General features: G+C 41.4%; 1 protein-coding gene across 1 annotated transcript in view; it reads right to left on the bottom strand.

Moving 5' to 3' along the window:
- Nucleotides 1-4,023, bottom strand: part of LOC143996084 (macrophage mannose receptor 1-like) — a 214,390-nt gene extending 210,367 nt beyond the window's left edge. The window contains exon 1 of the mRNA XM_077490909.1: nucleotides 3,827-4,023. Coding sequence (XP_077347035.1) covers nucleotides 3,827-3,893 — 67 coding nt within the window. The 5' untranslated portion in view covers nucleotides 3,894-4,023. The remainder of the gene's footprint in view (nucleotides 1-3,826) is intronic.
- Between the last annotated feature and the right edge of the window lie 8,917 nt (nucleotides 4,024-12,940).

Here is a 12,940-nt window from a genome sequence, read left to right as displayed (position 1 = left end):
AGACCTCAGCGGCGACTTGCAAAATGACTTCTGTATAGAAGTCAATGCAAGTCGCCCGAAGTCATGCCAAAAGTAGTACAGGAACCTTTTTTCTAAGTCGGAGCGACTTGAGTCGCTCCTCTTAGAACGGTTCCGTAGTACAGAACGGGAGCGACTTGTCAGGTCGCGGCGCGGCAAGTCGTATCGTGTCTGGTGTGAACCGAGCCAAAAATAGAATGTTGTAGAAAATATGGTAACTGCCATCACTGAATTGTCTTTAATAGTACAAGCTCTGGGGGCTACTATACTTACTTCACAGCTTAGTGAGTTAGTAAAGTCAGGACAGCAATAAGACCTGATTCAAACCTATGCAGGTTGCAGTTTGCATATTCCAGATGCATTTAGCATTTTTCAATACATGTTTTTGGATCCATTCAAATCTAAGAAACCAAAAAACAGAAAAAGTCCCAGGCCCTTTCCATAAAATGCAAAGATGTGAACTACAGCCATAGGAAACCATGTTAAATGGATTGTAGTGTGTTTCTGCAAAACTGAAAATGCACTAAAAAATGCATAGATGTGAACCAGGCCTTAGGCCCCTTTCATCCTTTCATACAGGCTGTTCCCTGTGCATCTACATACAAAAAAAGAAATTTGCCACATTTATGTAACAATACAGACTATGATTATGTCAATCATTACTTTCAGGTGCCTTGCTCCCCCAATAGTGGACACTCTTGCTGCTGTGGGTGGACTCTCTAACACTGTCACCACTTGTAGACCAGTGGGCTCTCTGGCTGGTCCCTGCCTGCCCCCACCTAGGTGGGTAGGTGTGGTGTGGACGTAAATACAGCGATTCCTGGAATCAACGTCGGGGAGAAAGCTTGTTTGGGGCTTTTAGAATAAAAGACTGGTTTATGTGGAAAGGACTACCCTGGTAAAGGGTAAATACTATTGGTTAATGTGCATGAATATAGAACAGTGATATAGCTCAATGTTAAATAATTGTCATCTTGATATGCCTGCAGAAATGCGGAGATAAGAGAAAAAATCCCCCCTGAAAAAGGCCATAAATCGTCCAAGGCTGAAATGCATTGGGGTATCAAGCATGCCAGATGGTTATTGAAATTACAAAATGGATATTGATTTGAATACTTTTTTTACTCTTTTAGAATGAATGTATGCATTATATTTGTACTCTGTACTTTGAATCTTTACCACAGTAGGATCTATTGTCTGCTGTACACCAGAGCTCACATTTTAATTCCTTTATGTATTGTATATGGTATGACTAGTTTTTTGACCAATAAAACCAAGTACATTTTTATGAATCTTTTGCATCATCATTGCTGCCTAAAAACCCCACGGGGAACTTCTTCTTTTTTCTTTTTTTTACACATCAGTATATGCTTACGTTTGGCATAGCTGACCTTGAAACCATAAAAATTCCCATTTCATGAAAGTATTGTTTTTAAGAAACATTTTGCTTATCCAAGTCACTGAGTTAGGTCACGCAAAGATTTTTAACCAATTGAAAATGTATTTCATAGTTGACTGTATACACGGCCGTCTGTGCAAACTCCTTTAGATCTACCAGCAACAATGTATTTTCCTGCCCATTGGGACACAATTAAAATAGAATGTTTTAGAAAATGTGGTAACTGCCATCACTGAATTGTTTTTAATAGTACAAGCTCTGGGGGCTACTATACTTACTTCACAGCTTAGTGAGTTCGTAAAGTCAGGACAGCAATAAGACCTGATCCACACCTAATGCAGGTTGCAGTTTGCATATTCCAGATACATTTAGCAAGGAACAGAAAAAGTAACAAGGCCCTTTCCATAAAATCCAAAGATGTGAACTCCATCCATAGGAAACCATGTTAAATGGACTGTAGTGTGTTTCTGCAAAACTGAAAATGCACTAAAAAAATGCATAAATGTGAACCAGGCCTTAAATCCCTTTCAGGCTGGATTCACACCTATGCAGTTTTAGTGCTTTTTGCATTTTGCAGATTTGCATCACATTTGCAACATTTAACATGGTTTCCTATGGAACACGTTCTGTAGTGCAAATCTGCAAAATGCAAAAGGCACTAAAAATGCACAGGTGTGAATCCAGCCTCATACAGGCTGTCATATCAGGTCACCCTGTCAGTTTTTCAGGTGGACCTGATTGGACCCTCCAGTCTCTTCCATGGAACATCACATGTCAGTGGACACATGTCCGCTGACACCCTCTGCCATCCGATCCAATCCTGTCCACCAAAAACATCCGTCCATGGGATCGAATTGGATGGCATCGGATGGAAATGGAGGCGGTCCGTTTCCATCAAATTGCCCCATAGAGGTGAGCAGGCTGTGTTCGTGTCTGCCCTGACACAGACCTGTCATCCACCTGTTTAGGGGGGGATCAGCAGAGAGATTCCTGCTGAACAAGCAGATTCTGCTTAGCAGAGTCGCTGTGTGAAAAGTGCCTTGGTTCAGACAGTTTCATCAGTTCAGTCAAAAAAAATTTTCAAGAAAAATTTATGCAGTTTACATCAGTTTTTACATCAGTATTTCATCACTTTTTACATCAGTATTTCATCACTTTTTACATCAGCTTTTTACGTCCACTACCCATGCAAAGACGGATGGAAAAATGGACCGTTTGTCCATTTACATCTGTTTTTTGTCCATCTCGGTTTTTTAAACAGAAGCAAAATAGGGATCATCCACAGACATTCGCTTGGTGTTCATTTTTCATCCATCAAATGAATGAAAAACAGACAAATGGAACGCCTGTGTGAAAGGGGCCTATTTAAAACCGGAGAGGGAAAAATCTGGTGCAGCTGTGCTTAAATCAGCTTCCATTTGTTTTGTCAAAGCTTAACCTCCCTGGCGGTATGATTCAGTCTGGAATTAGGTGCTGAAAGCGGTACAATTATTTTGCACGGAAATCTGGCTTTTATTTTGTAGTCCTGTAATTCTTAGGAATAACGCTCTTAAATCTGTTCAAACCAGAGTCTAGCAGACATCCCGGGTATGATAAAGTTTATAATATAATAAAGAATAATAAAAATTATTCAATAATGTAATCAAATCCAAAAACACTGAAAAATTGACACTTTTTGGTTGCTATGGACAATCTCCAAATTCCAGGCAGTAAAAAACAGTATTTATAATATAAAAGTGCATGCAGGGCACTGCACAGACCACTAGGGACAAAGGGGGGGGGTGTATTTTTTAATACAGCACTGTAATCTGTAAGATTACAGTGCTGTGTGTGTTTTGTGTGTTTTTACTTTTTTGAATTTGCCGCCGTTCTCCACTCCCGTGCGCCGTAACGCCGCAGGGAACAGAGCTCGGCGGCATTCGGCATTGTGAATCGAGCGGAGGGCGGCTCGATCACACAGCGCGGCGGACATGGCTGGATCCAGGGGACAAGGTAAGTAACTCTCCCTGTGTCCTCCCCTGCATCGAGCGAAGCCATCCCGAGTCTGGCTCGGGGTTACCGCTCCTATCAGTATATTCCTACCCCGAGCCAGACTCGGGATTACCGCTAGGGGGGTTAATTGAACAAGGCTGATTGGCTACCATGCACAACTGCACCAGATTTTACACTCTCCAGTTTTATTAGATCAACCCCATAGAGTAGATGTATTTTTCAGTGCAGAAAAGGAGATTGATTCTAATATTTTAAATCAAGAAACCTGCTGTTAGAAAAAAAGAGTTGTGCATCATTACCTCTAAATATTTAAAAGAATCTTAGGTAGTGAATAAAGCTGTGACTGTACATCCATTCCACTGCCTCTGCTTACCCTTAACATGAAGAGGCACACGAATCCAGGACTCAAAAACTTACCCTGCTGAAGAGTCGGACAGATTACAATCAGAAGTAAAAGTAGAATGGAAGAAGTCATTATAGCCATCTCATTATTCTTCCAAAGCTTTAAGGAAACACTGAAGATTTAAATCCTTTGGTTACCAAAGTCCTATTTAAACACACTGGAGTTCCAGTTCAGTTCGTTAATGTTTAAAGACTTAAAAGCACAACGAGTGTTGTGGCTTCTAAATGATATAAGAATATCCTGTCACATGGGCCTTAATGCAGAGAGTAACTCCCACTTCTTATTTTGCCTCCATAAGCACATTTTTATTATCAGCTGCTACTGATTTTGTCAATAAGATGCCCACTTGGTCCAAAATGATTCACCATGTGAGTTTTTGTAAAGTATTTCCTAATTTCTCCAGAATCAGGTTACGCACAAACAGAAAAAGAGGATGTTCCAGTGAGAAAATAAATAATAAGGGGTTTCATAATGTGTTTCAAAACTTTTTGTTTATGTTTCTTTTATTTCCCCTTGTTTTACTAACTCTCTATTATGTACATCTTTGCACTTGATAAGCATCGTCTGGTGCATACGTTCCAGGCTGTGTACGTTAATCACTTTTTTAAATGTTCCTTGTTGGGCTTGGACCGCTGCTGTGCCAGCAACATTTGTATGATGTGTATATCCATTATGCTCTCCATTGATGCTGTCATGTACTTGTGTCTGTTGATCTAATTATGCTTCTTTTACCACCAATAAAAACGTTTGTAATCATAATGTGTTTCAAGTATCAATGTGATTGTTTCATTAGGATTAGATTTATACAGTCTGGTCCCCTTAGTCAACTGCCTAATGCTGTTCCCCTGCAATCCCAATGGAGTGGCTAACCATAGTATACCTCCAACAAGATCAGACATCAACTCTGCTCATCTAGGGATTGTGTTCCTGAGGGAGAAGAGGGAAGAAAGGCAGTTCTGGATCAGAACACCTACAACTGACCCCGAGAGAGTAGGCAAAATTGTTAACCTACATTTTAGTAGTTTGATTCTTGTAGTCCCTCCTCCGATGAGCCATATCTTCTGTTTACCAAAAGATTACCAATTTAATTTAAAAAAAATTGCAAATGTGAATGAGGTGGACTTCATTAATGTCAGTGGGAGCAGATTATGATGGTGAGTTGTGGCCCTTTGGAGATCATAGGTCATATCCTTTTTAGATGCATTAGGCCTGGGGGCAGAGAGGAAAGGAAATAAATGTTCACCCATTGTGCAATAAGTACACCTAGAAATAACCTCTTGACAGTAGGGAACTACTTTGCTAGTAGTTTGGTTTTACTGTACTGTATGCACACATGTAGCACTTACTCCCACAGCAGTCGCTTGATATTATGGGTTCTCTTTTCTGTCTCGATGCTTTAAACTGCTCTGTTCCCACTCACTCACCTGATTATAGGTTAAAGGCTGCTCGCACTTGTGTAACGTAAGCGTTAGTATGCTATGACTTTTAAATACTGCACAAAAATTGGCCACAAACAACTTGATGGAGATTAAATATATGTATTGTAGCAAGGCAAGTTAGACAATGCATAAACCAGTAGACAGGCAACTGAACAACCTTCAAAAGGCCAGACCAAATTGGATGTACTCCAACCTATAATATGGCGATTAACTAAATGCAATAAAGTTAAACCAAATTTTAACTGGCATAAACGGTTAGAAATATAACAACAGTAACTAACCCAAAGAAATGTTCTCAAGTGAATTTGATGCACACAGCCCTAATAGTGGATGGTCATATCTGTTCCTGACAAGGGGTGCCCCTGTAGATGGCTTTAAAGTATCTGGTACCTACCCAGATAGCAAGCAATTGAGCTGCAAGTTTGAAAATGACTTACTAAGCTATTGTTAGGCTTGCCGGGCTTCAAAAGCTTGTTGTACACTTGCATCAAGTCCAAAATTGCATGACTCCAGATCAAATTTCTTTGCAAAAATTCTGCAAATTCTGGTTCAGTTATGTTGTGTAATAGTCATCCTGTCAGAGGGGTCACTGTTACTTGCAGAGCTCTTGCTGTAGACTCACCACTGCAACTTTGCTTTTGCTATTGACTTGCCACGCAAAATTTGCTACAAATTGGAAAAGTGTCCACTAAAACTTGTTCCTCAAGTGCTCTGCAAATCTACAAATTGCCAGTGAAAATGTGCAACAAATTAACAATACTTACAATTCAACACTGCCACAAATTTCATTACAGATGACTTTTGGAGCTGTTTATATTTTATTAGCATTGACACTATTTTCACATATCACGATATTGTTATATAGTGTTTTAGTGCTGCATTTTCTCTATTTAGAGTGAAATTCTGACCCATACAAAAAACATGTCTCTTATTCCACAACAAATTCCAAAAAGGGGGTCATTTCCTATTTTAGGATAGTGGGTAGACTTGATATTATTTCTTTAGCCCCCATTTGGTCAACTCTACATCCAAGCCCATTAAATTACAGCACAGATATAGCCTAATAATATAGAGCAGTGGTCTCCAAACTGTGGCCCAATGTGCCCATTTTCTCCCACTGACACCAACGATGAGACACTATTCCTTCCACTGATGCTAACGATTGGGTACTATTTCTCTCATTGACACCAACGATTGGACACTATTCTTCCTTCTGAGACCAATGATGGGGTACTATTTCTCTCACTGAAACCAATGATGGGGCACTATTCCTCCCACTGACGCCCATGTTGCCCCCCGATGTCGGGTCTGAAGGACAATCATCTGGCCCTTTGTTTAGAAATTTTGGAGACCCCTGATATTGAGTAGTGTATACAGCTGTTTCAGACTTATTGACCACCAACTATTCAGTGCATGGAAACAGCGGAGTAGGGATTGAGGAGCAAGAAGAAAATATAACCAGGTTATGGTAAGGTTAGCTAAAAAGAGCCAAACATCCTCCATTGAACTATTGAGACACAGAGTAAAATCTTTTTGAAACAGAAGGTTTTTGCATGTGTCACTTTTATCACAAATCCAGAAAATTTGGTTGTTTATTTCTCATAACAGAGCCATGCGAATCACCCCCCTATGTCCCAGAACCACTGTAATCAAAAAATGTGTAATGTTTGGGGATTCTAAGGGATTTTCTAGTAAAAGGAATGATTTTTACTTGTAAACAAATAGTGTCAGAAAAAGGCCTGGTCAGCAGGTGCTTAACCACTTCAATACCAGGCACTTAAACCTTCCTGCCCAGACCAATTTCGAGCTTTCTGCGCTGTCACATTTTGAATGACAATCGCGCGGTCATGCTACACTGTACCCAAATTAAACTTTTATCATTTTTTTCCCCCAAATAGAGCTTTCTTTTGGTGGTATTTGATCACCTCTACGATTTTTATTTTTTGCTAAACAAATAAAAAAATACAGAAAATTTTGAAAAAAAAATATGTTTTTTTTTGTTTCAGTTTTAAAACTTTGTAAATAAGAAAGTTTTCTCCTTCACTGATGGGCACTGATGGGGGTATACTGATGGGCAATGATAAGGCGGCACTGATGGGCACCGATGAGGTGGCACCAATGAAGTGGCACTGATGAGGTGGCATTGATGGACACTGATATGTGGCACTGATAGGTGGCACTGATGGGCACTGATAGTCGGCACTGATGGGTGGCGCTGATGGGCGACACGGATGGGCACTGATAGGTGGCACGGATTGGCATGGATAGGCAGCATGGATGGGCATGGATAGGCGGCACAGATGGGCATGGATAGGCGGCACAGATGGGCATGGATGGGCACTGATAGGTGGCATGGATGGGCACTGATAGATGGCATTGTATTATAATATACTGTACTAATGGATGCCAATCAGTGCCAAACAATAATGCATGCCAATCAGTGATGCCCATTGTGGGCACTGATTGGCATCCATTATGGGCACTGATTGGCATCCATTGTGGCACTGACTGGAATCCCTGGTGGTCTAGGGTGGCATACCTTGTCCTGGGCATCCCTGGTGGTCTGGTGGCATCCCTGGCGGTCCAGTGTGGGCATCCTCGGGGGCGCTGCGCTGATAATCGATCAGCACAGACCCCCCCTGTCAGAGGAGCAGCCGATCACCTCTCTCCTCTACTCGCGTCTGACAGACGCGAGTGAGGAAAAGCCTATCACCGGCTCTTCCTATTTACACTGTGATCAGCCGTGATTGGACACGGCTGATCATGTGGTAAAGAGTCTCCGTCGGAGACTCTTTACTGAGATCGTAGTTGCAGACTGACACCCCGCAACAACGATCGCCGCGATGCGCGCCCCCGAGGGCGCGCCCCCGAGGGCGCGCATCGGCTCAAAATCCTGATCACGTCATATGACGTCCGGTCAGGATTTTGAAACCACTTTGCCGCCGTGTATCTGTTATAGGGCGGGCGGCAAGTGGTTAAAGAGTCCCCTATGGAGATTTTTGGGAACCATCGTTTTCTGTGATATCCATGGGCGCATGCAGTTGTAAGCCTTGCCATGTTTGGTATCTATTTACTCGATGCAACCTAATCTTTTATATTTTGCCCATAAAATGGGTATTATATTGCATGTGTTTGTAATAAAATTGTATTTTTTAGATTCCTATCTTAAAATTTGCGGTTAATAAATAGTTGCGTGAATAACATGTGACTGGACAGTGAAGTAACTTTCTTGCCCAGCATCACTGAAGTAAGTTTCCCGCCCAGCATCATGTTTTTCTGCACCTAAGGATTTTATCACTGATCACTAAGGATAAACACCTTATTCTTATATGTTGGACTTTATTAGTGGACTTACATAGTTACATAGTTAGTCAGGTTGAAAAAAGCAAGTCCATCCAGTTCAACAATAAAAACAAGAAATAAATAAAATAAAAAATATCGTACAATCCAATATACCCAATTTTATACCCACAATTGATCAAGAGGAAGAAAAATAAAACCCAGCAGAGCATGCTCCAATTTGCTACAGCAGGGGAAAAAATGTCCTTCCTGATCCCCCGAGAGGCAATCGGATTTTCCCTGGATCAACTTTACCTATAAATGTTAGTACCCAGTTATATTATGTACATTCAAGAAAAGTATCCAGGCCTTTCTTAAAGCAATCTACTGAGCAGGCCATAACCACCTCTGGCAGGAGTCTATTCCACATTTTCACAGCTCTTACCTTGAAGAAACCTTTCCGTATTTGAAGATGAAATCTCTTTTCCTGTAGACGTAAAGAGTGCCCCCGTGTCCTCTGGGTTGACCTTACAGAGAATAACTCAACACCAAGTTCACTATATGGACCCCTTATATATTTGAACATGTTGATCATATCCCCCTTATTCTCCTCTTCTCAAGAGTGAATAAATTCAGTTCCTCTAATCTTTCCTCATAGCTGAGTTCCTCCATGCCTCTTATCAGTTTGGTTGCCCTTCTCTGCACTTTCTAGAGGCGATTCAGTTCGCATTGTGCGCTATACAAGTATTTCATTCATTCTTTCTCCAGTTCCCCGATATCCTTTTTGAGAACTGGTGCCCAAAACTGAACTGCATATTCCAGATGAGGTCTTACTAATGATTTGTTGTTACAGGGGAAAATGATATCTCTCTCTCTGAGGTCCATACCGCTCTTAATACAAGAAAGGACTTTGCTCGCTTTGGAAACAGCAGCTTGGCATTGCATGTTATTATTGAGCTTATGATCTACCAAAACCTCCAGATCCTTCACCATGGATTCCCCCAGTTGTGCTCCCCCCACTATGTATGATGCATGCATATTCTTAGCCCCCAAGTGCATAACTTTACATTTATCAACATTAAACCTCATCTGCCACATAGTCGCCCAATTAGACAGAGCATTGAGGTCGGCTTGTAAATTGTAGACATCCTGTAAGGACGTTATTCCACTGCATAGTTTGATGTCATCTGCAAAGACAGAAATCTTACTTTTGATCCCAGACCCAATATAATTTATAAAGATATTAAAAAGTAAGGGTCCCAGCACTGAACCTTGGGGTACACCACTGATAACCTTAGACCATTCAGAATAAGAATCATTAATCACTACTCTCTGAATTCTGTCTTTTAACCAATTTTCTATCCATTTACAAACTGATATTTTCAAACCTGTAGACTTTACCTTACACAAGAGCCGTGTGTGGGGAACTGTGTCAAACGCTTTTGCAAAATCTAAGTATACCACGTCCACCGCCACCCCTCTGTCCAAGGTTTTACTTACCTCTTCATAAAAAGAAAACAGGTTTGTCTGACAACTTCTGTCTTTCACGAATCCATGCTGTCTGTTGCTTAAAGTGTTTTTTTCCAGCAAGAACTTGTCTATGTGGCCTTTTCTTAAACACTCCAGTATCTTCCCAGCTATAGAAGTTAAACTAACAGGTTTAAGTTACTTGGTAAAGACTTTGATCCCTTTTTAAATATAGGCACCACGTTCGCCCTGCGCCAATCCAGTGGGACTATTACCGTCATTAATGAGCCCCTAAAAATGAGATACAATGGCTCTGAAATTACAGAGCTCAATTCTTTTAGGATCTGGGGGTGAATGCCATCAGGTCCAGGTGCTTTATCCACCTTTATTTTGTCTAACTATTTCTGGATCATATCACTTTTGAGCCATTGTGGATCATTTGTCACTATCAGCTGTCATTTGTACCCCCATTATGGACATGAGCTCCCCCATGCTCTTTTGTATACTTATTGATTTACTGTCTTTTTTGTTCATTTATCATTGTTTTGTATTGGTACAAACAATTGTTTTTAAATTCGTTTTTCACCTATTGTATTTTAGCGCTGCACTATATTTACTATGGAATCCTTTCCCAGCCCCATGTGGCAGTGTGGGGCAATTCAGAAGGCACCAAGCATTGTCACATGAGTGAGGGGAATAGGTCACAGGCTCATCCATGTTCCATGTATTTCACCTTGCTCCCTGTGGAAAGCTGGGTATATGCTGCTGGGGAAGGGTGGGGGGCTAAGGGAACCTTCTAGTTAGCACTAGTTAGCACTGATTGTCATATGTCTTTCTTTTAAAGTGTGAACAGCACAAACAGTTACATTTACATGATAATCTCAGTTTATGGAAATTGTGGGTCAGTTAGTGTTTTGCTTGGTCAGCAGGAGAATTCAGTAGGAACCAGCCAAGTTTCGAACCATTAATGGGCAGGCTTTAAGTACCCAGTTGATCGATCAACTTGGGTACAACCAGCATGCTGGTTTATCTTGCAATATTATTGGTAGGGGCTGCTATATCACTGGCTTCTTCCGGTGGGGACAGCTTCCCCCACCCCCACACAGAGAAGACAATGGCCTGAAAGGAGGGATTCCCGCATCAACACTGTGCCAATTATGAAATCGAGCGAGTTTCTTTCCTGCAACTCGTGGGCGCAAGAAAGAAATTTACTCTGTGTATGACTGGCCTAAAGCAAGGAATCTGATGTCTGTGGCATAGTTATCTATTCCATACATTAAAAATAGTTTTTTTAATGTGTTGGTGGCATCACTGACCAGACGGGAGGTGGGAAAAGCCTTAATCAAGCCTGACTTTTACAGACAATATCAAGATTTGCATATCATTTCAGCTGCCTTTATCACCGGATCTGATTGTTTGACATGCAGTTTTGACTGAAGGTAGCCTCTGCTGAGGACTTTTTTCAACATATTAGCCTGAAATGCTAAGTGATAGATTCCATTAATGTATATCTAAAGAAAAGTCTTTTTTTTTTTTTTTAAATGATGGGTACTCGGGTAGAGTAAGAAAGGGTTAAAACCCCTGTGAGATTTTTATTTTGCCATCTGCATCCTATATAGCAATAAGAACCTAACACTTTCACACGCCATCCAAAACTTTGAAATCTTTTTGGCTTTAGAGACACTAGAGAGAAAAGGACTGGACTTCTGGGAACGGGGCCTGAACATGGCACTGGCAGGGAGCATGTGCTGGGAAGGCCTGCAAAATACCTGCAGCATGCATGCTTTGATCCGCTGATCCCAGCATTTTACCCTGACACACTGCTCCCACTATTGAAGGAGAACAGTGCCAGACATGGGAGTACCAGGAGAGTACCGCTGGCTCCTGTTGTGTCTGCAGATCGACTAGCTGACAACTGACAGCATTGCTGAATCTGATCCTGTCCTCTGTGCACTGCCAAGGAGTAGAGCAGACATAAGATAGCCAGCTAAGCATTTAAATGCTTCTACATCAGCTGCTTAAATTACAAACAGTGACAATTCTCCTGAGCCAGGGGGAAAATCACTGCTAGAGGAGCAGAGCGGACAGTGCAGACAGGCAGCTTACAAACCAGTAAGCAGACTGCAAAAGTGTTGGGTCACCTGTAGCACAAAGTGTACCTGTGCCAATTGTTAACTGAATAGAACTGTGGTGAACCTGAATCTTTAAGTAGAAGTTCTCAAAGTGTGGCAATAATGAAGAGGCAGTTTATTAAGTCTGGTGGATGCCAAAATCGAGTACAATAAAAAAATATCTGGCACAAGAGGGTAGTTTGGAGAACTCAACTGCAAATATGTCTCGGAAAGCTGCAGAGGGACAGGATGTACACTGGGGGCTCAAGCTTAAACACAGCCCAAAGAACAGATAGAAGAAATGTTAGCAGTAGACACAGATATGAACCAGAGCACTATAACATAGCAAAGGGGTGACTCTTCAATGACCTTGAAAATGGAAATGGCTGACATGTTTGCAAAGTTGGAGCAAACTATTAAAGCAGATATGTGGGGTTATACATGGATATCTGGGACAGATATTAACCCAGGTAGGACATTTGCAAGCAATAATAGAACCCAGAAAACCAATGAAAAGTATACAGTTGGCCCAAAGAAAAATGCTCTGTAGGCAGAGGATTAAGGAAACCTGAACAGGCGGAATATCTTGAGGATTCAGGGTCATACCAGAGGCAGGACAAGATGAAGACCCAATGGCTATGATAAGGAGCGTGTTTAACCCTTTATTGACTGGGTCTGCATTCAAACTCCTGAAGATAGAAAGGGCACAAAGGGTCAGGAAACCCCAACGTGTGACAATAGAAATACCAAGGGGCGTGATAGTACTTTTCCATCACTATGGAGAAAAAGCCCTGATATGAGAGAAGCTGAGAGGTACACCTCCATTAAAATA

This window comes from Lithobates pipiens, unplaced genomic scaffold (genome assembly GCF_037356315.1).
Source record: "Lithobates pipiens isolate NorthernLeopardFrog02 unplaced genomic scaffold, aLitPip1_a1.2 Scaffold_19, whole genome shotgun sequence".
NCBI classification, from domain to species: domain Eukaryota; kingdom Metazoa; phylum Chordata; class Amphibia; order Anura; family Ranidae; genus Lithobates; species Lithobates pipiens.
Note: the sequence above shows the minus strand (reverse complement) of the source record. Positions and strands in the feature narration are given on the sequence as shown.